This window comes from Mirounga leonina, unplaced genomic scaffold (assembly GCF_011800145.1).
Source record: "Mirounga leonina isolate KUSES-001 unplaced genomic scaffold, KU_Mleo_1.0 Mir_460, whole genome shotgun sequence".
Taxonomy (NCBI): Eukaryota; Metazoa; Chordata; class Mammalia; order Carnivora; family Phocidae; genus Mirounga; species Mirounga leonina.
The window spans coordinates 68,486-95,093 of record NW_023270765.1 but is presented as its reverse complement, the minus strand read 5'-3'; the positions used below and the strand labels follow the sequence as shown (position 1 = coordinate 95,093).

At 51.7% G+C, this 26,608-nt stretch overlaps 3 protein-coding genes across 4 annotated transcripts in view; 1 reads left to right on the top strand and 2 right to left on the bottom strand.

The window, feature by feature from the left end:
• PPP1R11 (protein phosphatase 1 regulatory inhibitor subunit 11) overlaps positions 1 to 458 on the bottom strand; it is a 3,064-nt gene extending 2,606 nt beyond the window's left edge. The window contains exon 1 of one of the 2 annotated variants that reach the window (XM_034989062.1): positions 199 to 458. In XM_034989062.1, coding sequence (XP_034844953.1) covers positions 199 to 267 — 69 coding nt within the window. In that variant the 5' untranslated portion in view covers positions 268 to 458. Of the gene's footprint in view, positions 1 to 4; positions 82 to 198 lie in introns of those variants that run through there. The other variant, XM_034989063.1, reaches the window with a different exon arrangement.
• Positions 459 to 1,455: 997 nt separating this feature from the next.
• On the bottom strand, positions 1,456 to 6,474 carry POLR1H (RNA polymerase I subunit H). Its single transcript, XM_034989060.1, has 4 exons — positions 6,087 to 6,474; positions 5,876 to 5,976; positions 5,604 to 5,713; positions 1,456 to 2,297 (listed from the first exon to the last, which is right to left on the bottom strand). The coding sequence occupies exons 1-4, from the start codon at positions 6,433 to 6,435 to the stop codon at positions 2,273 to 2,275; spliced, it is 585 nt and encodes a 194-aa protein (XP_034844951.1). The 5' UTR covers positions 6,436 to 6,474; the 3' UTR covers positions 1,456 to 2,272.
• Positions 6,475 to 6,973: 499 nt separating this feature from the next.
• ZFP57 (ZFP57 zinc finger protein) lies at positions 6,974 to 26,501 on the top strand. Its single transcript, XM_034989069.1, has 5 exons — positions 6,974 to 10,679; positions 23,113 to 23,500; positions 23,870 to 23,996; positions 24,458 to 24,544; positions 25,270 to 26,501. The coding sequence occupies exons 2-5, from the start codon at positions 23,282 to 23,284 to the stop codon at positions 26,499 to 26,501; spliced, it is 1,665 nt and encodes a 554-aa protein (XP_034844960.1). The 5' UTR covers positions 6,974 to 10,679; positions 23,113 to 23,281.
• Positions 26,502 to 26,608: the final 107 nt, after the last annotated feature.

Genomic DNA, 26,608 nt, shown 5'->3' with positions numbered 1-26,608 from the left:
GCACCTGCACCCCAACTCTGACTCCGCATTCCATGCCGCCTGGCCGGCCTCCTGCACCATCTCTGCCACTGCGGAAATCCCGCACCCTTGGCGCTTCTCCCGACCCCAGGCAGTCCAGCCCGCTCCTCCCAGAGCCCCGGCCCCTCCCTCCCGGCCTCTCCCGAAGACCCCGAGGAGCACCCCCCCCGCCTTTCTCACAGGCTCGGTTGTCACGGTAACCGTTGTCTCAGTGACGGTCTCACTCAGCCCGGCCCCTGCCTCGGCCATGGCTAAGGCTGAGGAGAGGGAGGAGGGGAAGAAGGGGGAGGAGACGCCCTTCCCTTTCTGTGTCTCTGGGGTCTAAGACAATCGGTATCGGGTTCAGAGCAGCAGCCAGGATCCTCCACCTTCTTTTTTCCCCTCCTCCTGGGCCTCCGCTTCCCCACCCCGGGGAACAACCTGTCCAACCCCACTTCCGGCTCTCTGCTTCCGGGTGTGACGCACTCCGTAGTTCCCCTTTTCCTTTCCCGGGCACTAAGGGCGTCTAAGCGCACGCGTAGCCGGATTAGTTCCGCCGTCACGTGACAGTGCGCAGGCGCCGCAAGAGGCAGCCGCAGACTTGGCGGAACAGGCGTCACTGCGGGTGTGGAGCGCGGGCAGCAGGCGCACGCGCACGCGCGGCGGAGACGAGGCAGGAGGGGCGGACCGGAGCGGCCGCGCGGGGCTGGGGCGGGGCCGTGGGCGGGGCCACGGGACTGGGAAGACCGCCCCGCGGCTGCAGCCGTACGCAGCCCCAAGCCGCCCGCGGTGCCCATCCGGGTTTCCCGGCTTCCTGTGGAAACGGAGCTCCGGCCCCAGCAGCAGGTGCACGCACCTGATCAGGCCCGGCTCTGGCCCTGCCGGGGTCTGCGGGCGTTGGGGCGGGGTGCTTCATGCGCCGTCTGCTCGGACTGTCCCCAGGCCCCGCCTCGGAGCCCCCACCCAGCCTGCTTGCGGAGGGGGGGTCTGGCGGGCAAGACTCTGAGATACTAACTAGCGCAGGTGTGCGTCTCGTCCGTGAAACCGAAGCCCTAGACTGCCCACTGTCTGGGGTGGCGGCGGGGACGGTGGTCAGTGACCACAGGGGCACCGTGCGCTCTGATAAGAACACTGCCAGTGTCTCAGAAGCACGGGAGGGGCGGGCGGGGCGGGCGGCGGGGAGGCTCGGCGGAGGCCCCCCGGGAGCCCCGGTTCCCCCGGGCGGAGGCCCGCGCGCCGCTCGCAGAAGCCCGAGCTGCGCCCAGGCGGCGCTGGGGGCCAGGGGCGGCTGCAAGTGGGCTGGACAGACCGACAGCTTTGTTTCGGGTTTCAGACCGGGGGCGGGAGAGCCCCCCCGCGCGCCCACCCCTCCACGTGGCCGAGGTGGGGTGGGGGGGACCAGACGGTGAGTTTGAGAGCTCTGAACCTGTAAAGGGCTAGGAACGCAAGAACACAAACTCCCAGAGTAAATCTGAATGTTTATTGTGCCCGGACTACAAAGTGTTTCCCAAAGTTTTTGGTCAAACTGATAAAAAGCAAGATACAACTCAGCATGTATATAGTAAAACCCATTAAAAAAAAAGAAAGTCTCTCTCTGAAGTGGGATTCCTTGTAATTTTTACGTCTTTCCACCTTTCTACGTATGAATCTATTACAATGAGTATATATTACATTTATTTCAACACCAATAAAAAAACCAATTTTCAAAAAGTCCAACTTAGTAAGCACATACTGGTGTCCCTTAGTATCAGATTTTTTGTTGTGCAAGCTCACATGTTAAAGAGATCTGGTTAAATTACTTGTTCATCTCCCACTATCCAGATTCCTACATTTTGTTTCCCTAAACTCAGAAACCAAATCGATTTAGTGATGGAATACTTTTAATTACTTTTTCTATTAGTCTCATTCCTGGCTCCATTTTTTTGTCCTTTTTTCCCCCCCTTTTCCTTCTCATATATAATTTATATATATTTTTGTAGCTGATATACTTATTGAAAGAACAAATATATCTCCAAATTCATTTAAGTTCCTTTTGGAACAACACAGATTATAAATAACATACATATGTCTGGCTCATATAGAAAAATATAACTTTGATAAGGAAACTCAACTAGAGTAGGTGTACTCTAGGGACAATGTTAATCCCCACATGATTAATTTCCTTCTATGGGAGCAAAACATTTCAACTAGGATGGACAAAGGATCTAAGAACCCAATATCCCTCACCGTCCAAAGAAGAGAAGGGGGAGAACTGTTGAGTTGCCCAGAAAAAAAATCAAGAGTCTTCCTTCTCCTGGAACCTAAGGAGAAAGAAAGGACTCATTATATTTAAGCACAGAGGTTCTAGCAGTATTAGATAAGACATTCATTTGAAAAATCAAGGAGGAAGTTTTATGACATTGTGGAAGACTAGCTCCCCTAAACAATCCTTCAAATTCAAGAGAACTAAAACTGCTGGACTAAAAATATATCTAATGAACCACAATGAGATACCACCTCACACTGGTCAGAATGGCTAGAATTAACAAGTCAGGAAACGACAGATGTTGGCGAGGATGCAGAGAAAGAAGAACCCTCCTACACTGTTGGTGGGAATGCAAGCTGGTACAGTCACTCTGGAAAACAGTATGGAGGTTCCTCAAAAACTGGGAAATACAGCTACCCTATGACCTACCAATTCCACTACTGGGTATTTACCCCAAAGATAAAAATGTAGTGAAAAGAAGGGGCACCTGCACCCCAATGTTCATAGCAGCAATGTCCACAACAGCCAAACTGTGGAAGGAGCCAAGATGCCCTTCAACAGACAAATGGATAAAGAAAATGTGGTCCATATATACAATGGAGTATTACTCAGCCATCAGAAAGGATGAAATCTTGCCATTTGCAACGAGGTGGATGGAGTTAGAGGGTATTATGCTAAGTGAAATAAATCAATCAGAGAAAGACAAATACATGATTTCACTCATGTGGAATATAAGAAACAAAACAGATGAACATAGAGGAAGGGAAGGAAAAATAAAATAAGATGAAAACAGAGAGGGAGACAAACCATAAGAGACTCTTTTTTTAAGATTTTTATTTATTCAAGAGAGAGGGGGAGAGCGAGCACAAGCGGTGGGGGAGGGACAGAGGGAGAAGAAGACTCCCTGCTGAGCAGGAAGCCCAATGCAGGACTCAATCCCAGGACCCTGAGATCATGACTTGAGCCGAACGCAGACACTTAACCGACTGAGCCACCCCGGCACTCCACCATAAGAGACTCTCAATTATAGGAGACAAACTGAGGGTTGCTGGAGGGCAGGGTGTGGGGGGATGGGGTAACTGGGTGATGGGCATTAAGGAGGGCACATGATGTGATGAGCACTGTGTGTTATATGCAACTGATGAGTCACTGACCTCTACCTCTGAAACTAATAATATACTATATGTTAATTAATTTAAGTAAAAAGTAAAAATATACATAAGTGTTCTAAAAATACATCTAATGAATTATAAAGTATATGCAAAAGCTATCTAGGGACACAAAGAGCCACTTGCCATTAAAGAAAAAAAAGGAAAAAAAAGGGATAAACTGGACCTTATAAAAATTAAAAACTTCTGTTCATTAAAAAAAAAAGTTAGGGGCGCCTGGGTGGCTCACTCTGTTGAGCGTCTGCCTTTGGCTCAGGTCAGGATCCTGAGGTCCTGGGATCAAGCCCCGCATTGGGCTCCCTGCTCAGCGTGGAGCCTGCTTCTCCCTCTGCCCCTCCACCCCCCCCCACTTGTGCTTGCTCTCTCTCAGTAAATAAAATCTTAAAAAAAAAAAGTTAAAATTAATACATCAGACTGAGGGGAAAAACGTTAGACTCTCAAAGGTAACTACAAATATTTTTAATCTGCCAATAGGATGGCAAGAAAGTAAAGGCAGTCTTTACATTGGGTAAAACGATGTACAGCCAGTAATCTAGACAGCTAAGCCAGAACTGAAGCCCTTGCTACCACGGGTCCCTTGTTGTTTGGACAGCCGCATACAGGAACCAGAGACATACCCAGAATGTCTGACAGGAGATATTCTGCATAAATCTGAGATTCCCAAAGGGCTACCCATCTGCGTAAAAGTGAACAAGAAAAAAATAATTCAACCCTGCAGAAGTGGAATTTGATGGTCTCACTAGGTAGAGGGAGAAAAATGATCTCCCCTGAGAATTTCTAGGGCTAAGCTGACTCTTACATGGATTTGCAGCCCAAATTCATAATACCTATGTGGTCCAAAAAACCTGAAGCCAAGAATTTATTTGAAGTGATTCCAGGGGTACCTGGGTGGCTTGGCGAAGCATCTGCCTTTGGCTCAGGTCATGATCTCAGGGTCCTGGGATCGAGTCCCATCCCCGCTTCTCCCTCTCCCCTGCTTGTTCTCTCTCGCTCTCTCAAATAAATAAAATCATAAAATAAAATAAAACAAAACATAAAGTGATTCCAGGTTGGTGAGTGTCTCAAGGCACCTGAATGGGAAACAGAAACACTGAGAATATAGAATATAGAATATAGAATTCACCCCAGGACTCAAAAGAATTCCCATAGTTCAAATTCTAAAAAAATGTGCGTTTATAGTCAAAAACCAAAAAACAAATCGAAAAAGCACCATGAGAAGCACCTGCCTGGCTCAGTGGGAAGAGCATGCAACTCTTGATCTCGGGATCATGAGTTCAAGCCCCACATTCAATGTAGAGATTACATACATACATACATTAACTAAACAAATAACTACTAAATAAGTAAATAAGTAAACAGAAAAAAAGCACCATGAGTCAGTCAGCAGAAACAACAAACAGCAGCATCAGACCCACAACTATGGGTGTCAGAATTACCAGCACAGAATATAAATACTCATATTTAACATACTTAAATGTAATACATATTTTAAGAATAAAAGGAGGAGGGCGCCTGGGTGGCTCAGTCCGTTAAGCATCTGACTCTTTATCTCAGCTCAGGTCTTGTTCTCAGGGTCCTGAGTTTGAGCCCCACATTGGGCTCCATGTGAAGCTTACTTAAAAAAAAAAATAATAATAAAAGGACGAGAATTTATTTTTTTTAAGATTTTATTTATTTGACAGAGAACGAGCGGGGAGAGGGACAGAGGCAGAGGGAGAAGCAGACGCCCCACTGAGCAGGGAGCCTGATATGGGGCTCGATCCCAGGACCCCTAATCATGACCTGAGCCGAAGGCAGACGCTTAACCAACTGAGCCACCCAGGTGCCCCCAAGCCACTCGGAGCTCCCCGGTTCTTGAAGTGATGCGTGATTGATTCTCACAAAAGGAAGACTACCTGGAACCAGTGGGAGATTCCAACACAACATGCTGACCACTGAGCAGTACTTGCCTTCTGTATGTTTTCACTGCCTTTTAAATGTCTTAAAAGGCTTAGTTCACTAGCTATAAAAAGATTAAGAAAGCTGTTAATTTTCAAAAATAAAAAGACCACAAACCTCCCTGTTAACCGAACTGTAGAGAGGGATGGGACCCAAGGAAACAGCTGTTTCTTCAGTACAAGGAGGAAATCAGTGGAGATGTTCCGTGAACCAGCAGGCTGAGAAAGGGCAGGGGGACAGGGAAGGGGGCGCACCTGCAGTTGGTACAGGTGTAGAAGACCGTCTGCCCCTCGTCGGCTGAGCGCATCTGTCTGGTGTGGTAGGCCATTCCCTCGTGACCGCATCGAGAGCAGCGCCTGTCAACCTGGCCAGCAAAGGGGGGGGATCAGGGAGGCCCCACCCTACCCCTGGCTGCTCATGGGAAGCACATGTCACACTCCTCTGCTTCCGTCCGGGCCTCAGCAATCCCCCCTGCATGTCCTCACTGCCCTCCCGATGGGGCCAGTCCTGGAGCTCATTAACTCACCACGGGTCCCTGGAACTCGGGCCCTTCCTCCAGCGACACAGGCACGGCTGTCCCCAGTTTGTTGAACACGATGCAGGTGTTCACGACCTTCCCCTCGAAGTCTGCGCGGGCGGGAAGCACGGCAGTGAGCTCCCGCCCGCACCGCTCTCCCCGCGGGTTCTGCCCCGGGGCCTCCGGATCAGAGCCCCCCGCCGAGCCCCAGGCCGCTCACCTCGCACGGGGACGCGGAAGCCGCAGCGAACACAGGTGACCGTGTCCTGCGCCCCGGGCAGCGGCAGGATGGAGCCGCAATCCGGACAGAAGTCCAAGTCCGACTGGAATCTGGAGCCGGGGCGCGCGCGGTCCATGACGCACGGGGTGCGGAGCGACGTGACCGAGCGGCCGCAGGCCGAGCCCGCCCCCCGGCACCCGCGCTGCTCCGCGTCGGGGCCCGCAAACCGCGTGCGGTCCTCCAGAGCCGGCGAGAGCGCCGGCCCTGCGCGGGGCGGGCTAGAGCGTCCGCAGCGCCGGCTCGTCATTGGCCGTGACGTCACAACCCGTCGCCCCGCGCTGCGGAGCATCGGAAAGGGAGGGAGGGCAGCGCCTCTGGGGCGGCGGCGGCTCGGCGAGCGGCCGCTTCCGCGAGCCGGGCTGGGAGGACGGTAATGAACGCCGCGCCCCCTGCGGGACGAGTCCCGCCCTAGGGCGTTCCTGTCCCCGCACCCAGTCACGGGGGGCGTGGCCCCGGAAATCGTGCGGACCTTCCCGAGTACGGACTTCCTGGTGTTCGCGAGCTCCAGCTCTCGCTGTCCCGGGGCGGGTTCCGTCTGCGGCGGCGCGCCGGGCGGGTCGGGGCAGGGCGCCGCCGCCTCGGGCGCCCGCCGAGTCCCAGTCCCGGCGCTCCGGGGGCCGCGCCGGGCGGGTCGGGGCAGGGCGCCGCCGCCTCGGGCGGGGGAGTACGTGCGGGCGAAGGTGGGGGAACCGGGCCTGGAGGGCTACACGTGCGAGGAGGCGCGGGAGGCTGCAGGGGACGGAAGGGGAGGCCGGGGCTCCGACGCCCCGCAGGCGGGGGAGGCTAGCCTCGGTCGAGGGGGCGGGCAGCCGGGGGTGGGGGGGTGCCCCGTGACCCAGCGGACTTGGCTTGCGCTCGCTGGCCCACCTCCGCCTGGCCCCCCGGCCCCGCGCAGCCCACGGTGAATTCGCACCGTCGTTCATTACGTGGACACTCGACGTTTCCCTAACACAAGATTTGTAAAACGTGAGGGCGAGTATCTCTAGAGAATCATGCGCTTCTCGTTCATCTGTAGCCCACAGCCTGGAGAGAAACCTGTTGTCCTGAAGGGACAGCTGCTGCATGAGTTCCTCCTTCCGTCCTGCGCGCCCCCCCCCGGCCAGTCAGGGAGCTGTGCCAAGGAAGCTCCCCACCTGGGAAGGTTCTGGAACGGTCGCTGCCCCCTCCTCTGAAAGAGCAGCCTCTCTCCGCTCCGCCTTTTCTGCAGTGATGGAAAGACGACAGTGACGGCGTTCAGACTCCGAGCAAGCTGCTGAGAATGACAAACCCCGTAATTTCACTTTACCGGATGTCTTTGCATCTGTCTTAGAAAGGGAGGTCTGTCGTTGAGCCCGCAACGTAGGCAGTTTTTACTCTGTGTGTCTCCTTTGAAAACGGAAATTGGAATTAGCTTTCCCCCCTAACTTTCCCGTTTCAGTTGGACAGGCATTCCCTGAGGATCCCCCATGCACTGAATACTGTCCTCATGTGCCTTGCTATGAGGCATGGCCCTTTCTCAGCACAACCTCACAGTTTGTTCAACTAGTGTTTATGCAAAGTTGAAAACTGTTCTGTGACCCTAAGGAGTCCAAATGATGAGAATCAATGAAAGTACACAGGTAGGACCCAGTGTGAGAGCCCAGGACAGCCGTATAAGACAAACATGTCTGTACCTCAAGGAAGACTGGCATATGTCTCAGCAAAAAGGTAGAGTTCCAGGGAGTGTACCAGAGAAAGATGCTCAAATATGTGATAAGGTAATCAACAAATCGTTAACTTTGAGAACTTGGGATCACATACTCTAATGTTAAGCACTCTGCTAGGTTCTACGTACTGAGAAATAAAAGTAAGATGGTTGTGTTTTTTAAATATCAAAATAGGTATACATAGGCAAATAGGAATGTGCCCAAGAAGTCCGTGAGATCCAATATTCGGTATCAGATTCATTCTAATAATATATTTGTAGATGTAAATGATAAGTTACCACCCTTTTAGAGTCTAAATTTCAGCATGAAAATGTTAAAAATGATAGAGGAATATAGGTATCACAGTGTAAACCCTCATTGATTTTCCAATGAGTTAAAAAGTGAAGTGTTCAGAAGAAGGCAAAAGTCAGTTACACAGAGTCTGGGGCTTGACCTGTGGAGGACAGACAGGTGCCATTTCCTGAGAACTTACTGCATGTCAAGCACTGTGCCAGGCTCTTTAATCTAATGCACGTTTGTTCTTTATAACCCTGAGAAGCAGGCTGTGTCTTCTATGTCCACTTTATAGATGACGAAGCTGACCGAGATTGTTACTTGCCCAGAGTCACACACCTCAGAAGCCGTGCAATTAGGATTCAGACATAGCCCTGTCAGGCTTCAAAGCCCATGCTCTTTGCCATAAACAGTACAAAAGGCCAGAGATGAAATGCCAGGCATCCCCAGTGGGTTCAACACGACCTCACAGTAAACTCAGCTTAGACCAGGGATGACACATAAAAAGTTGGCAGTCTTCACTTGTGTTGCCATCAGCCTGACCCATTAAAAAAGGGTAACCACAAATTCCCACCCCAAGGGTTGAATAGGGAGCGGTCTCATAATGGATTTAGGGTGAAGGATGAGTAGCAGTATAAGGCAGGAAAGCAGAGGGGTGGGCGATCACATAGAACAGAATTTCAGAACAGAAGGTTGGAAGGCAGAGATGCTGTATGTGCTGATAGAGGCGGAGAGGGCCCGGACCAAGAAGCTGCAGAGAGAGGGACTGGGACCACTGGAGTCTGGAAGCCCCTCGGAAGACAGAGGAGGCTGGGAGAGTGAGCAGTCCGACAGAGCCGTGCTTGCCCAGCGCTGCACCAAGGAGCCTACATCTTCCCTCTCCCAGGCCCAGATTCCAGATTCAGAATGGTTCCCATTGAGTCCACGGGAGATGTGCGCACTGTTGCTATGAAAGGGTTAGATGCTGGTGTTACGTTCCCTGGTGGAAGTAGTCCTGCCTCGCCGCAGCAGGATCTATCTTTCTGAGGGGCATGCCCTTGGCCTTGACCAAAACAGTTGGTTTCTCTGGTTCAGTATGTGAGCAGATAGGTTCTGACACCTCCCACATCCTAATCTACCTCTGCTTTTTTTATCTTCCAGTTTGGCCTGGGCTAAAACGTCTACAGACCCTAGGATTGCTGTAGGTCAGCAGTCCCCACTGGAGAAGAAAATCTTGGTAAATAATCTTCACGTGGCACAGTTTGGAACTACTAGGAGAAGGAGCCTTAGGTTTAAAATCCTGCACAGGTGACCCCTCCCCGGAGTGTGTCTACACTGGCAAATGTGTTTGGCTAAATCCATACTTGCAAAACAGAGTATTATGTTCAAAATGCCCAATACTATATTTTTTAAAACTAGTTATTGATTTTGGTGGTGGGTAATTCAATTCTGAGAGTTTCACCTAGGAGTGATGGGAGTAAAAATCATGATTGTTAAACACCAAAGTAAACAAGAGACCGAATATCTTCTCAGTGTCAGTGATGAGGGGAAGCTCCTGTTTAAATGTGTTTAAAAAGACAGTCACGTTATAAAATGATCTACATCACTTTGCCGGAATCTAGGTGGCGTGCATACAGCAGCTGCAAGACCGCTGATAACTCAAAAATATTAGGAGGAGTGTGAAACACTGTGTAGGGAGCAAGCTCTTTCTCTTGACTATTGGCTTGCCAAAGCAGAGTCTTATTATAATAAAATAATGGACATGATGAAAGAACAAGAGACAGGCCATGAAATGAAGAAGAGATTGGAGGGGAAAACGACCCACAGGCTAGAGAGACAAAAGCAGAATTACTTCGTTCCGGAGAGAGAGGTGAAACACATAGAAAGGCACATTCAGAGAGCAGGTCAGCTCAGAGAGTTGAAGACCAGAATGTGTAGATAATTACCACGGCCCCCTAGTGAAACAACATTCCCAAAAATTGTGCCAGGAGAGCACGGCGTCCTGAGCGCACAGACAAGAAGGCAGGTAAGCAAGAGGGAGCAGATGCAAATTAAAGGTCACCAGGATCGCATGCTTCGGGGGAGAGAACTGGAGCAAAGGCTCAAGGAGAGAGTCTTGAGAAAAAGCCAGAGCCAGCCGTCAACACGGGACAGGCGTGGGAGAGCAAAGAGTGAGATAAAAGAGCTTGAAAGCGTTACTGTGTATCCCCTTTACCAGCCACGCAGTAGAAGCCGGATTAAAGTGAATATCCTTATGGAAAAGAATAGAGAAGAAGTGAATACTATTATAAAACCACATCAAAGAATGTTCTTAACCATGCCACCCTTTCTGAGAAGCCAAATAGGAAAAATAAAAGACTAGTAAAGTTTCAGTGCTTTTGTAATAAAATCCCTTGTCGTAAGCGAACTCTTGTTTTTCGTACTCTTCCTCGTCTGTGCCCAGAGTTCCGTGAATATTGTGTCCTTATCAGGTGCAGAAGGATCAGCTGGTTCTGGGCTTGCACCTGGCGCAGCGGTCTTAGGCACCTGGTGTTTGCGCACATGGCGAATCCTCTGATGTCGGTGTCGCCAGCTGGGCGGTGGCTGGACAACGATGGTGAGTAAGGAATTGTGATCCAGCGCTCCTTTTGTCCCTGCTCCCAGCCTTCCAGCTGTCTTGAGGTTGCTGAGGCTCAGTATGTGGTCTTTCAGTTCACTACCGGCCAGGCCCTACACGTCTGGCTCGCACCCTGCACTTTCATTTGTGCGAGGAACTTTAAGAGCCTCCTGTGTGCCAGGTAACGGGAGTGAGTGACAGGTCCCGCCCTTGACTAGGCCACGAGTAATGGTGCAGACCCCTCCGCACGCAGAGCGTGGTTGGGGCTGGGGTGGAGGCCCTCACCAGTGCGGTGCCCAGGAGGGACACCGAGCCCAGCCCAGCTGAGCAAGGAGGGCAGCCGCGGGATCCACAGCCCACGTGAGCAACATCTTCCCGACTCACCCTCTCTCAACCCTCACGGATAACTCAGAAGACAAATTGAGGCATTGAGCGAGAATTTTAATCCAGCATGAAATTTACGGATTACATTTCATTTTCAGTTCAGTTCTTTATTTCCAGATAGCGAAACATTGGGAAGGTAGGGGGTGAGCAGAGAATCAGAGAAGTAGAGGCTGGACACCCTAAGGAGCACCCTCTGCAAGTCGCGTGGTCCTGACGCCCACCCCCTGGACCGGCAGTTCCCTCGTGACCCCAATACCATGTCAGCAATGTGCAGCGGAACGTTCCTAGTGATGGGGCTCTTCTGTGTCTGCCACCTGCCCGCTCTGCCTCCCCAGCTCCCCGATTTGCCTCCCGCAGACTGTGGTCTCTGGCCTCCCATCTCCATGTCCCAGTGGCAGAGCCTCTGCCCTGCATGGTCGTATCACCCGAGTGCAAGGGGCAGGAGATGTAGAAATCCAAATCAGCAGGGCGAGGATAAGCCCTTTGAGTTGAACAGGACATACATAACTGTAGGGGCCCCTGCTGACTCCGTCACTGGAGCCTGCGACCCTTCATCTCAGGGTCCTGAGTTCGAGCCCCACACTGGGTGTAGAGATGACTTAACTGTAAGGGATTGCTTTTTTTTTTTTTTTTTGGTTTTTGTGTGAGTAAAGCGATAGAAGTTTATTAAGTGAGATACAGAAAAAGCTCTCAAGAGGGTCCCAAGAGGGTTGCCCTTCTAAGTGATTGTTTACCATGAGAATTTTCCGTGCTGGACACATTGGTGAGATCAGCTGCCCCCTTTCTCCTCCAAAGCTAGCAGAAAAACAACTGGTGATTGCAAGGCAGTTTCCCACCTCATATGGCCAAGAACAAAAGTCTGGTAAGAGGGCTCAGTTTGGCCAAACCCGATTCCGTCACCTCTGCCTCACCAACAGTTCACCTTCATGTCCTGGACTCTGTGTGAGCAGCACCATAATTACCCTAAGCACCCTTAAATCCTGAGTCACACTTGACGCTTTTCTTTTGTCTTGTATTCTTTTTTTTTTTAAGATTTTATTTATGCATTTGAAAGAGAGATCGCACAAGCAGGGGGAGAGATGTAAGCAACATCTTCACCCACCCAGCAGGCAGAGGGAGAGGCAGACTCCCCACTCCCAGGACCGCGGGCCCCGGACCACGACCTGAGCCGAAGGCAGCTTGTGAGCCTGCAGGCTGTACGCTTTTCATAGCACTGTGGTTGTGCACCCACAAGCCTGTTCTTAGGGTCTGTTCAGGGGTCTGTTGAAAGAAGGAAGGACATTGGTTAACTGCTGGCCTGGCCCCAAAGTACAAAAACAGCTGATCGGGTGCCACCGTACCTTCTTACATCCTGTCACGCACACAGTCAGCCTTTCTTTGTTCTTGTACTTCGGTCGAGGTCCTGACATATCTTTGTTCGCTTAATTTGTTTTTAATACCCTTCAATAAAATTCATGATTTTATGTATCCCCTTTCTAGAACTTTCTCTGGTCCCTTCCAGACAGGGTCACCCCCATGCCTTCTCAAGGTCCCTGGCAGCATCATAAATTAAAGTTTCATTCAAGTCTGAATAAAAGAGTTCCCAGAGGAAGAGGACAGGGAGTGAAAGTCCGCAGAGACACTAGGCAAGGCGTCTGTGACACTTCTCTGCGGAACGAGAGTCCAGTTTGTCAGCCCTGAGCACTCTGTGGCTTAGCCCCAGTAGAGTTTAGAATTGTGGGGTTTGTTCTGGGCTTGAACTCTGCCACATATCAGCTGGCTGATGTGAGGAAGGTAAGTTAGGGTCTGGAATGAGATAATAAAACTTTCCTCACCCGGTTATTCCAGTGGGATAAATGAGGTGCTTTGTAGCATAAAAGGCCATAATATCATGAAATGTCCTTCTCCTGGTTTTCTTCCCCTACTTTCACAGTGTAAGTTCCTACCCAAACAGAAGTATGGACACCCCACAGTTCAGGTTTAAAATTGAGAAGAAAGATATGAATGAAAAGAGGTCAATTTGTAGACAAGGAAAAACAGCAGAGAGTAGAAAATTTAGATGGATAATAAAGCAAGTTTTTCCAAGTGTTTATAAGCTTGTTTGAAATACGTGGGCACGGGATATCATGGTAGGTGGAATCTGGGGTGGGCTAACATGGTAGAGACCATGGCAAGTCATTACTCGGGAGGCCCAGACATTCAAGGCCCATTATTGATTCATTCCGTACCTACTGAATCTTGTTAGTCGCAGCCTCTGCTGGACAGGGATAGAAGGATGGACAAGGCAGGGTCCTCTGCATTGTATGAGCTTACAATCTGGTGCTATAGATTGAGATAGATAATCCCATGACAGAAGTAATAAAGCTAGACAAACCATGCAAGACTCTGAACTCTGGGAAACAAACTGAGGGCTGCTGGGTGGGCGGATGGGGAGCCGGGTGATGGGCATGAAGGAGGGCACGTGATGTGATGAGCACTGGGTGTTATATGCAACTGATGGTGTACTATATGTTAGCTAACTGAATTTAAATTAAAAAGAAGAAGTAATAAAGCCAACGGAAGCAGCCTAAGTGCTTCAGAAGCAGTGGAGAAGGACACCCGGCCCTTTGCAACAGAGCTAGAGAGCCTCTTGGAAAAGCTTCAGAGAAGAGGTGGACACTTGTGCTGAAGGACAGAGATTTAATAACAGATGAGAAAGAAGGGACAGTCGGCCCGGGAGTGGCAGGTGCGCAGGGCCTGCGAGGACTGGATGAAGGAGAAGGGCCAGGCCAGCGCTGGAAGCCGCGAAGAGTTCTTGGCTCCGGCAGCTGGGAGGCGCAGACGAACAAGAACGGGCAAAAGGGATGGGAATTACTGAATTAGGAAAACAGCACTGAGAAGCCCCCGTTCAGCGTCTGGGAGGGTACCATTGCCATCAACCCTTCATTGAAACAGGATTGGAAACTGAGCTAAAAAGTGGAGTTTTTAGAAGGCGAAATGGGTCAGGAAATGCCAGAGTAGAGCCCGTGGTAGCAAAGGCATGAGACTATAGCTCTCATCCTGCCAAAATCGGTCAAAGAAGTCACCAGAATACAGGCTGGCGCCCAGAGAAATCCGTAGGGCTGTATCTGGAAAGGTCTCCGACGGCGACCAGCTCTACCCGATGGAGCGTGCTGCTGAGAGCCGCGCAGCCCCTTCCGCACGCGCCCCGCACTGCTGGCCTTGGGGGTGATCCCTTACAGATGGATGTTCCTTTGATCTTGAGCTTATGCGATAGAATGCGGGCCTCCCTCCCTGCTCGCTAACGGGAGAGCATTCCTGTGGAACCGAACCTCAGCAGAAATGACATAAAGCGAAGAGTAAGCCCTGCTTTCCAAATGCGCCTGGTACCCCACTTTGTTTCTACATCAGCTTACATTACTACCTGTTTTCTCTAACAGCAAAACATCCCAAGAGGGTTTTCACTCCTACGAGAGAAGCCACTGCCAAGCGGGCTACTGCAAACTCAGAAAGTGGGGACACCTGCGTTTTGTTTGGGGTGTGAGGCGGGCTGGTGGATTTAAGTCTTGAGGCAGCCTTGGATAGCTGCACTTACTTACTGGTTTCTGAGTTTATAAGCAATCGCCAAGAGAGAGCAGTTGTGAATGTTGGCATCCCTAAATATTTGGGTAAGTTTAGCGCAAGCAGCAAACTTGGTGGTTGTGTGCAAGGGTGGCTGGTGCTCCGTTTGATCATGTTTTTACAGTGATAAGTTCTGTCCGAAATGAAAGGTGCCTCACAAACCATCACATGGACTGATAAGGTGCATCTCAAGAAGATAAGAAAAACAGGAAACTTGTTATTGGAGGAGCACCCCCAGCTGATAGGTTTCCTCGAAGTTTTTCCCTGTGAATGTAGCAGAAATTCCCAGGAGGTAAGGTACAAGGGGAAAATATGAAGGAGTATGGCTTACTTTCTGTGGGTAGCAGGAGCCCAGGTCATCTGTTTAGAGATAGCGGAAAAACAAGTCTTGAGTAGTGGGTTCCAAATGGACCAGGGATTCTGGAATTTCTTATTATAGACTCAAGTCAAGAGTCTGCCCTTTAGGAATAATGTTGGTCACGGGAATGAAAGCACGGGGAATCTAGTCAAGGGTATCGTAATAGCAGTATGGGGATACAGGGTAGCTACACCTGTGGTGAGCACCCTGTAACCTACAGGGTTGTCAAATCACTGTTGTGCACCTGAGACTACTGGGACATCGCGTGTCAACTGCACTCACATTTAAAAGAATAATGCTGGGAAGTGTGATGAGTTGAAATGCAGTAACGTCATGGTCAGATTTTCTTGTTTGCAAGCCTTAGAAACTTGCTTGGGTGAGTATAAAGAAAAAAGGAAAATCAGTAGAAAGTATCTTAAAATATTTCATGTCACTGGGCCTCACAAGAGATGAGAACAAGGCAGTAAGTACGCCCTACCCGTCTTGGTTCTGCATCTTTCCTTGTGTCTGCTCATTCCTGTTCCCTCTTTGTTCTCATAGTGGAAAACGGCACCTCTCTGCTCTCTCAGAAACATATGCCAGCAGCTGTTGTCTCTCCTCTATACTCAACAGCTCCTTTTCAACTGGGTCATTCCTACTGAACTATAAATATTCTCAAATCTCTCCCATTTAAGCAAGCTACCATGCTATTCCTTTGCACTCCTTCCAAGCCAGATCTCCTAGGAAGTCTGTAGAAGCTGCCTGCCTACACCACATCAGAAACTAATGGTGTAATGTATGGTGATTAACATAACAATTAAAGAAAAAAGAAGAAGAAGCTGCCTGCCTTCTGGCCCCAGTGCCCATCAATCCACAAATCCCCTGTCACTGAGTCATCAAAGAGCTCCATGCAGCTAAGCCCAATGGACATTTGAGGGTAGAATGAAGAAAGGAGAGGGTGCCAACAACAGGCAGAACCTGACAGGCATGTGGCAGCAAAGGCAGCCTGGAAGAGACAACCACAGCTGGAGGGTAGGCGTCCAGTCCTTAGAAAACAGGAGGGCAAGGACATCAGTAGACCTGAGGACTGGTAGACAGGGAACCAATGGAGCCCATTCAAGGAACTGGAGCAGGGCACCTAAGGTACAAGATAAGCAAACAGAATACTCGGGATGAAAGACCAGAGCAGGAGTAGAAAGGTTGACAAAACTGAACTGCGGACTTGGGTTTCACTGGGGATAGGCAACCACCTGGTGAGAGTTAAGAAAGCCCCAAATAGAAACAGACTATAAGGTTACAGGGCCAGGAGACAGAGCAGACAATTACTATAACGCTCATGCTGAGTCAGGTACGTGAAATAAGACTTTGAACTCATTGAAGCATGTCTGATGGCATCTTTAACCATGAAAGTTGAAGTGCTTGGAAACTGAGCCTCGGGACGTACGGTTTACAAGATTGGTGTGTTGTTTTATATAGATCTAATTATATAGCCTTTCACTGGATTAGGTAAAATTCACCTGTTACCTACTGTCAGTTCAAATAGTGAATAAACTGTACCTCATCTGTCATAAATCATATTTTTGCTGGTAACCTCATAGCAGAGAGTAGGATAGTTGTACAGAAGGAGAAAATAAAACGTGTCTGCCATGCATCAAATACAATTAATTTTTTCACTGAATCATCAATACATCTGGAATCCAGGATAATCAACATACCCTGACTTACTAGAGAATAAACCAAAGTTTCCCATATTAACATAAAATTTTGTTGAGAGGAATAAGAAATTTAGCCAATAGATTTCTCAAACTTTCTGGGATGTGCATGTAACATACCAGATATTCTTTTATGTTTATATACGTCTTTTATAGATGTAAAGTTGTGCTCTGTAATGTGGGGGTCTGTCTCTTTTTGCTTGCCCAAGGTTTCTTTGTGGTAAGCAAATTCCCACCCTCCTCCTCTTAGAGAATTGCTTCCCCCCAAAGTCCCAGCCAACCACAGCACCTGATCTTCGTGGCACAGTGACTGACATCAGTGTAGCCAGTGGTTGGCATGTGTCTCAAATGACACCGATCAGAATCCTTCCCTGTTTCAACAGGAGGGACAAGAACATTTTTATAAAAGTACAGAAACCCATTATGTACTCCCCTTTGGTCTGCATGGGACTTGGGACGTAGTGAGCAGTGTACTCAATCAAGTGGTCGTTCTCCTTATAATCTAGGACCAAGTAAATCTGAGAATCCAAGTAGCTGGGCCAGAATTAAGTTCGAATCTCTTAGCACCACCCCCCTCCCATTTCGGCTGGATTGCTCCCAACAGGGGGTACCAGCCAGGCCAGCCTGGGGCTATTATTAGGCTATTAGGGAAAAGAAAGAAACACCATGTCCAGGAATTTCCAAAATAGGTCCATATAACCTCCTGTCCTGGTCATTAGGAAGTGGCCAAGAGGAGATGATACTTTTGGGGGGATAGCAGCCTACGGTGGCCAAGCTGCCTTACAAAGGTGTGTGGGCCAGGAGGAAGTGAGGAAAAAAGACTAAGAAAATCCTTTTTAGTGAATTTTGAGAGGGCTGTTCAGCCTCTGAATGGTGGTAGGAAGCATGAAAGATCCACTAACTACCTTGACTATCAGCCCATTGTGTGAGACTTTGCAATGAAAGGCATACCATTGCCAAACTAGAATGGTCTGGAAAGCCAAAAGCATGGCACAGACTAGTTTCAAGGGCCACAGTACTATTGCTGGGGTAGGCTGACTGGACTAGAATAGCAACACTGTACCCTAGAAAAGTGTCAGCACGAACAGGTGCAAGAGAGGGCCAGAGGTCTGATGAGTCCACGTGCCCGAAGCAGGTGTGGACAAGGCCCCTTGTCATGGGGCCTCTCTGCGTGTAAGACAAGCAGGTCACAAGTCAAATCAGAGACTGAATCCTTTCTTGTGTGCCCAGTCTATGATGGTGGATGTCCTGTCAGGTCTGGGATGATGATGGATCCAGAAGGCAGTGGGGGTGATCTGCACAAAGCAGCCTCCCTCAGCAGATGGGCTCCAGTTTGGCTCATCAGAGAACAGGTGCCTCCTAGGGGCATCCACCTGAGTGACAGATGGCTGGGTCAGCAGTTGGGTTTATTTCCAGTTTGCAGCTCCAGAGAGAGGTGTCTAACCAGTCTAGTTTTCCAAGTGCCAGACCACTGGGACAGCCCAGGAGTCAGTAAAATGACAGGAAGGTTGATCAAGGGGAGTACTGGGGAGAGCCATGACAACGGCCTTGGGTTCTGCCCAGCAGGGAGAATGGCGGCCTCCATTTTTGGTTCTGAATAACTAGCACTGGGACTGAATGTTGGCTTCAGCCTGAGACAGCACTCAGCTCAGCTGCCCCACCGTGACCCAGGACCAGGGCCCTGAGAGCCCTATTGAGCCAGCAGCTTTGGTCCAGATGGCAGAGTGGGATAGCACTGTCCCCAGAGGGACATCTGCCACTTCTCCACATGGACTGAGCTATGGGGGCCAGGCCAGCTGCACCCTTAAATGTACCACTTCCATTTCAGAAGCAAGGCCTATTGGATCCTCCCCACTTTGTGAGAAGTTGAGTCCCAGCTGACCTACCCTCCAATGTGACTATTCAGCCAGAATGTCAGAAAGCTTCCTTGGGTCAGGTGTTGAGTTTTGACAGGAGCCCAGAAACAAGCTAAAGCTGCCTTTCTAAAAGAGTGTACCCAGTAACTGTGTCCAGAGGGCAGTGGGTGCGAGACTGAGGGTACCACTGAGCACAGGCTACTCCCTTCGTCAGAGCTCTCATCAGCAAAACCATCAATCACAGACACTTGTAGCTGTTGGTCGGAAACCTCAGGAGTTTCCCCAGGTGAAAGCTCAAATTGGCCCCCATACGTGCAGGGCAAGGAGAAACTGAAGAAAATGCAGGCCACTCCCGATTGGTACGTGGCAATTTCAGTAAGCAAGGGAACTCACGTATTACCTTTGTCTTGGGTGGTCACAAGACAAGTAGGTGTCCACACCTGCCCACCAGAATCTTACAAGTTTATAGAGAGGCCTTGACTGGGTTTAGTTATGTATTCAATCCAGAGGGTCTCCACAACAGCTCTGTCTCAAGACTGTGTCCTTGAAACACGTCCCACTGTGAAGATGGTGGGTGGAATATACATTCCAAGGACAGGGAGGGAGGGAGGAGGACTGCCGGGGTCCTGCTCTCGGGTCAATGGGTGGTCATGTCCTCTCGATGAGCCCCTCCAACAGTAGCTCCAATGACCGAGAGCTTGCCACAGCTTGGTAGATTGTTACAATGGGGCAGAGGACTTCCCTTTTGTTGTCTCTGAATGAGAAAGAACTGGGGCAGCAGTTCTAGACCAAGGACCAGGAAATTGGCATAGGGTTTTACAATTTACAAAATACTTCTGTTGGGGCGCCTGGGTGGCTCAGTTGGTTGGGCATCTGCCTTAGGCTCAGGTCATGATCCCAGGGACCTGGGATTGAGCCCGGCATTGGGCTCCCCACTCAGGGAACCTGCTTCTCCCTCTCCCTCTGCTCATGGTCTCTCAGTCAAATGGATAAATAAAATCTTTAAAAAAAAAAAAAAAGAAGGGGGCGCCTGGGTGGCTCAGTTGGTTGAGCGACTGCCTTCGGCTCGGGTCATGATCCTGGAGTCCCGGGATCGAGTCCCGCATCGGGCTCCCTGCTCGGCAGGGAGTCTGCTTCTCCCTCTGACCCTCCCCCCTCTCATGTGCTCTCTCATTCTCTCTCTGTCAAATAAATAAATAAAATCTTAAAAAAAAAAGAAGAAGAAGAAGAAGAAGAAGAAAGAAAGAGAGAAAGAAACTTTTGTAAACATTGCTTCCATTAAATCCTCAAAGACAATTGCCAAAATGGTGCCCTGGTTGTTGCTAAATTCCAGACCTGGGTTGGAAAGGCTCAGCATCCGAGGGACTGTTTCCTACTTGCACAGACAGAATAACAAGTCTTACCTCAGGGGATATTTGAGGGGACTCAACGGAGGCCATGTTTGCAAATGTATTTTGTAAATTGTAAAACCCCATGCCAACGTGAAACATAAAAGATGATCATAACACAAAGTGGAATACGATAAGTGTTGATGTGGGAATGGTGGGTTTTGGAGCTGACGGCCAGGAGAGACTTTGGTGCAAGAAGGTGGTTTTATTAAAGCACAGGGACAGGACCCCTGGGCAGAAAAGAGCTGCACCGGGGTCCTGAGCAGTGGCCCATTGTACACTTTCAAGTTGGGAGGGGGTAGGGACAGCACAGGCCTCCAAGATATTTTGGACACAAAATAAATGACCTATTGTTAGGAAAGGTCATTTATTACTGTCAGTAAAAACTTAGTCATTCGACCCTTTAGATGTGTATCAGTGGGTTATCTGCTTGGGGAATGGTTGCTAACATACATTTTGGGTGGTAGAAATAAAGGAAGTTTCCAAAGGAATTTCTATATGTTTAAAATAGACTCACAGGATCCTGGGGTCAGGCTAAGGTTGCCTTTTGCCCTTACCAAAGTGTCCACATCCAGGCAGCTGAGCTCCCAGAGGAAGGTCACTGCCTGTTTCAAGGACTTGTCAAGGAAATTTAATTTTTTTCTTTTGCCTTTGTTTCCCACATCAAGTGCTAATTAAGTGGAAAACAATAAATGTGATACCCATTGGACTGATTAAAGACCTATATATGTACCACTGAGCCTGGGCACCTGGGTGGCTCAGTCGTTAAGCGTCTGCCTTCGGCTCAGGTCATGATCCCAGGGTCCTGGGACAAAGCCCCACAGTGGGCTCCTTGCTCAGCGGAGAGCCTGCTTCTCCCTCCGACTGATGTTCCCACTGCTTGTCTCTCCCTGCCCCCTGTATCAAATAAAAAAATAAAATCTTTAAAAAATAATATCACTGAGCCAGGTTGAACTGGGTGAGGTTAAGTGCCCGAGGAAGTGACCTCTACCTGCCATGGTCCTCCCCGCACTCCCCTACCTCCAGCATTTTGGTCAAGGTGTGCAATCTCCCCTTTACCTTCGTTTTTCTAAGATGTGCCTCCGCCCCTCTTCTGGGGGCCCGTGCGTCTCGTTTTGGCTCTAGATGGTGGTGGTTGGAGGTTGTGAGTTTTAATCGGAGATAATCCTCTTTTTTCAAGAGCAAATTAAGATTGGGAATAAGGCAAGATCCCGGCGCTAGGTGGGACCAGCGGTTGCTACTGGTAGGAGGGTGGGCTGGTGAGGGGGCGGGGCTCTCTTCCTTTCTGGCTTCTCTGACTGTGAACTCTTGACCTTGGTGGGTCCACAGCCTTAGCTAGGCCCCCGGGGGCAGGGAACGCGGTGGGCTCGTGGAAACCGGCCGGGAGAGCGGGACTGCCCGGAGCTGCCGGCGCTGGGCAAGTGCGCACTGGGGCCCCTCAGTCCCTGTCCTCAGTGCACTGCGGGTGAGTGGGGCAGCTGGGTGTTGAGCTTTTGGGGATGGAGGCAAGTACAGGGTGTTCGTCCCGCACTCCTCGAGCCTGAAGCAGGCAGGCGGGCATTGCACCCGTCATCTTGGAGAGGCTCCCAATCGCTGGGCCCTGGGGAAAACCTGGGTGTCAGGGGTGTGGCCTGGGGCACCCACTTCTTCGGCCACAATGGGGGCCCCTGGCTGGAGTTGAGAAAGAGGGGATCCCAGAAGGGAAGTTTCGGCCGGTCGATGGGAGCACTGCAGCCCCATCCAGTGGGAGTTAATAGTCTTCTGTCTCCTTCCTGCCTGTGGGAGGTTTCACCCCGAAGCGACTAAAGGATCTGATCGCAGGGCTGGGCCTGGCTGGAGAGGGTCCTGGAGGGACTGACCGGAGCTGAGGGGCGGAGGGCAAGAGCCTGAGGGCCTTCCCCGGCTGGAGAGCCCAAGACTCCAGCAGCTGCAGCCCGGGGTGCTGGCGGGTCCCACAAAGTCTGGCAGCGGTGTTGGGGCTTTTGGTCCTTTTCAGAATTGCTGTGGGAAGTCGCTGACGGTGGTTTTGTCTTGGGTCAGAGAGATTGGGTGCTCTGTGAGGACGGGAAGATGGCGACAGGTTCCCTGAGGGCATTTACATTCGGGAAGGGCGGGTCGGCGGGTCGCCTTCCCCTCTGAGGGGTGTGGGTGTAGAAAGCGCTCGGGGACGTTGCAGGGGCCTGCCACAGCTGCTAGCAATTCCGACCCCACAGCCTTGCTCAGTCCCCAAACCAGACGTCGGGTTGAGGATCTGGACCAGGGCCTCTTCCCAGCGCCCCCAGCAATGCTGTTTGGAGGACCAGCGGGGAACAGGACAGCCTCCTGGGTCCTCGGGCTGCCGGGTAGGGGAACCATCCCCACCTGACATCTTGAACGACGACTGTGAACAGTCCTGATGGGAAGGAAGGAGGGACAGAGGGACTGAACCTCACCGTGCACTTCTGCCTCCTTTTCAGCAATCCAATTAACTCCATCGTCAAATGTCCTTTTTCTGTCTATTTTCAGTTTCACCACCAGTCCAGAAAAAGTGAAAGAAAAAAAAGCTCAGTGGGTTTTTATGTCTTTGTTCAAGGGATTGCACCTCAAGAAGGAGAAGTGAAGTGAGAGGCTGCCCGCGGAGGAGGTGGGGGTTGGGCAGGAGCTCCCTGAGCGGCCGGAGTCCCCAGTGCGGGGCTCACCAGAGCCAAGTGTTTCCTGCTGGCTTGTTACGTGTTGAGTCTTCACGAGGATCTTTATGATTCCCTTACAAGAAGTACATGTGAAAAACCCACAGAATCCCAGTTTTCGGTACTAGATGGGGTCTTAGAGAGTGTCTCCTTTCCCATTTTCTAGTGAGACGCTGTCAGAAGGGTGAGACTTGCACTAGGGGGTTTGAGACAGATCCAGGGCACACCCTCTGTGCAGAATTCTGCACGGTTGCCCGAGAGGGTGCTTGAGACACGGGCATCCTGTCCTCTGGTAGAGTCTAGGCTTTGAACACTAACTCTGCTGTGGATGGAGCTTCTTAGCGTCTCTGCACTTTAGGTCCCTTGAAATGGGGTTGGTAATTATGACGTCCCAGGGCTGCGCTGACACAGAGCTGGGCTTTGATAATTCTTGGTGTTCCCTGACCAGATACGGGCGCCATTGCAGCTCACTCCCCATCTGGTGATGCGTTTTGTTTCTCTCTGACCTCAGGTTTGGAGAGGTGGGCACCGGCCAGGGGCTGAGGCAGGGCAGACAGAAGGCAGATGTCTGCGGAGCCCCGGTAACCAGTCCCTAAGCCCTGAAGCCCGGGCTTTGAGGGACCAGAGGTGTGACTGCAGAACAAAACCAGGAAGAGCAGGTACATGCGTCCCGGGAAGCCATGCCAAACCTCAGGGAGGCCTCTGCACAGCCTCTCTGTCTGCACAGTGACCGGGACACACAGAGCCCCAGGAAGGGGTCCAGTAAGTCCTGGGGGCCAGGCCAGGAGTGGACAAAGCTGGAAGCAGACACCGTGGAAGAGAAACTGCTCCTGCAGGTGGATGAGGCAGCCCGGCGGGAAGCCGTGGAGAGAGAGTGCTGGTGGGGGGCGTGGCTGGAGGTGAGCAGAGCCAGAGGGAGGGCGGGACACTCCCAGACCGGAGCTGTTTCGTCTGTCCCCCGTCCGTGGTCAGATGGGGTTTCAGACGGTTCCAAGCTGAACAACCCCCCGGGCCAGGGGCTGCCAGGCCTGTCTCAGCCCCCGCCTCCACCCCGCCCTGCAGCCCTCCATGGAGCGCCAGCCCTTCTTATGTTGTTCAGTGCACACCAGCTCCCCCCCACCCCCATCTTCCTTTCCTTTCTGGGGATTAACATTGCTGGCTCTGTGCCTGTCCGTTCCTATTTCTCCCCTCCGTCCATGGTTTTATTTTTCTCTCGGGTTTCTAAACCTTGTGCTTGGATGACTCCCTGAGTCTCTCCTACTCTCCAGAAGCCAGTCACCTTTGATGATGTGGCCGTGAATTTCACGCAGGAAGAGTGGGTGTGTCTGGACGCCAGTCAGAGGGTCCTGTACCAGGATGTCATGTCTGAGACATTCAGAAACCTGATGTCTGTGGGTAAGAGGCAAGGGTTCCCTCAGCCCGCCCCCTGCCCCAGGACCCCGCCCAGGACCCTGGGACACCTGGCTTCCCTGAGTAGGTAGATCAGCTCACAGCTCACTTCACTGACCCTGCACCTTCTATACCTTCCAGGTGTGAAAGATCTAGGTCACTAAGCTCAGGGTGAAAGGACAAGAAATGAAAGCCTGCACGAAGGCAAAAATAATACTTGGAACATGTTAATTTGAAAATGTACCTATTCAAATGTACCAGTATTTACGGAATTGCTCCTATTATGTGCCAGGAACTTCGTTAGGAGGGTCTCCTCCCTGCACCTAAGTGTCCCAGATTAAGTTCTTAGGCCAAGGATACAGAAGAAGGTAGCCTGTTGTCCTCCCTGGGTATGAAGGGGCCAAGCCTGGGACCTCAACTCTCTCTTTCCTTCCCACCCCCAGTCAGAATCTTTCTGTCTAACCCAGATCTGATCATCGAGCTTGAACAAGAGGAAAAACAGTGGAGAGCAGAGCCCCAGCTCCGTCCCCCAAATGGAGAAGGCCTCCCTTCAGGTAAGCACGGCAGAGGAGGGGCGCAGGCAGGGGCCCAGGCCATGCCCTGGGAGGGTGGAAGCCTGCCTCCGAGCACCAGGGCTGGGCACGTCCTATCCCAGCCTGCATCCTTCTCCCCTGGCTCCACTTGGAGCTGCGAGAGGGCTTGAGACCATGTGCTTGCATCCCTTGGCTCCAGAGGAACATCTGTTTAGGACAAGCAAATATCTGCAGTTTCAGGGATTGGAGTACATATAGGTTGCCTACATCCCTTCCAGGGGAACAGGAGAGGAAGGGATAGGAGCTTGTGCTGAGCCCAAGGAGAGACTCATGTCTGAGATAGAACAGGAAGGAGAGAGATTTCAGGCCGGGCTGACCACGGCTGCTGGCGTGCACTTCCCATTCTAGCTGGATGAATAACGGCGCCGCCTTTCACTCAGGGTCCCCACTTAGGAGGTCACCGGCAGGTGTCGTGGGAGCGTGAGACACTGAAAATGAGAGGAAATGGAGTTCGAGAAATGTGGGTATAGGCTAAAGTTCTGACCTCCGCTCTTGTTGAAAGACTCCACTTTAAGTGTTGATTCACTTTTAATTTGGAAACCCAGAGGTCCATTCTGCCTGTAGCCTGTGAGGTGCAAGAGTGAGAGAGAGCATGTCCGACGGGCACGTGAGGGAGCCAGGGGGGCCGGGGCCTGAAGGGGAGCTGGTGCGGGGAGTCCTGTGTCCCTCCTCCTCCTCCCCTGCAGGCGGCAGGAAGAAGGCACTTCAGGAAGAGGCTCGGAGGCTGCGAGACCACAAGGGGCCCCGTGCCTGTGGAGGGGCACGCCCAGCCTCTGCTGCCGTGGGGTCCGCGCACAGGGCCCCTGCGCTGCCCGCGTCCCAGGCCGGGCCGCCCTTCCTGTGCTACCTGTGTGGCCGGAGTTTCAGCAAGCGCTCCAACCTGCACAGTCACCAGTTTGTACACAGTCCCCACACGGTGAACAGCTGCGGCCAGTGTGGGAAGTGCTTCCGAAACCCCAGGGATCTCAACTACCACAGGCGCACGCATCTCGGGGAGAGGCCCTTCCGCTGCCCGCTCTGTGACAAGACCTACTGTGACGCGTCGGGGCTGAGCCGTCACCGCCGTGTCCACCTGGGTTACCGGCCCCATTCCTGCCCCTGCTGTGGGAAGGGCTTCCGGGACCGGTCCGAGCTCAAACGCCACGAGAAGACACACCAAAACCAGGAGCCGGGGGCCAGAGACCAGAAGCACATTGGGAGGATCCCGGGCCCTGGATCTCAGGAGTGCACTGATGGGAGCCAGCGGTCCGGCCGGGAGCTTGTGGCTGTGACCCACGCCCTGGAGGCCAAGACCCAAGAGCCCACCCCTGGAACCAAGGGTCCTGTGGCTGAGGGCCAGCCACCTATCGACAGGAAGCCGGTGATCACTGCGAGACGGTGGGCACCAGCCAGTGCAGCGCCGGGGCCTGGGACCAGGATGCAGACACCCAGCACGAGAGCCCCTGCCCTGGACCCCGGGCCCCACTGTCCCCCAGCAAAGCCCTCAAGACTCAAGGTCTTCTCTTGCCCCCGTTGCCCCTTGACTTTCAGCAAGAAAGCCTGTCTCTCTAGCCATCAGAAGGCCCAGCTCTTGGAACAGCTCAGCGCCTGCTTCCGCTGTGGCGAGTCCTTTAGTTCGTTGTCGGGGCTGGCCAGACACCAGCAGACGCACTGGAGGCAGAAGATCTACCGTTGCCCCGTGTGTGATGTCTGCTTCGGGGACAAGGACGGCCTCGTGGGCCACTGGGGGGGATCCAAAAGCAAGGGCCTGTGTCTGGGCAACCTTCAGGCATGCTGGGCCGTCCTGGGCCGATGGCTCGGCTTCTTTCACCATGCCCCCCCTCTGTCAGGGAAGGACACGGATCTGCCCCAGCAGTCAGGCTCCCAGGAGAGGGCAGGGAGGGCGGGGAGAAGGCACCGGAGGGGGGAGAGCCAATGAGGCCCCAGTACATGAAGAAGTGGCCTTTCTGACTGAGGTCTTCTGTTGGCTGCTTTTCCCACAGTCTGGCCTGCAGGCTCGGGGGGCACCGGATGGACCTGCAGGCT

Bases quoted from the DNA above. Each gene is read 5' to 3' on its own strand.
- ZFP57 (XM_034989069.1), top strand. From the start codon at position 23,282: ATGCCAAACCTCAGGGAGGCCTCTGCACAGCCTCTCTGTCTGCACAGT. The intron at 23,501-23,869 runs GTGAGCAGAGCC...CCTACTCTCCAG, and splicing joins GGTGGGGGGCGTGGCTGGAG to AAGCCAGTCACCTTTGATGA. The intron at 24,545-25,269 runs GTAAGCACGGCA...CCTCCCCTGCAG, and splicing joins TGGAGAAGGCCTCCCTTCAG to GCGGCAGGAAGAAGGCACTT.
- POLR1H (XM_034989060.1), bottom strand. From the start codon at position 6,435: ATGCTCCGCAGCGCGGGGCGACGGGTTGTGACGTCACGGCCAATGACG. The intron at 5,977-6,086 runs GTGAGCGGCCTG...CCGCCCGCGCAG, and splicing joins CTTCCGCGTCCCCGTGCGAG to ACTTCGAGGGGAAGGTCGTG. The intron at 2,298-5,603 runs GTGCGCCCCCTT...CTTTCTCCTTAG, and splicing joins TACACCTGTACCAACTGCAG to GTTCCAGGAGAAGGAAGACT.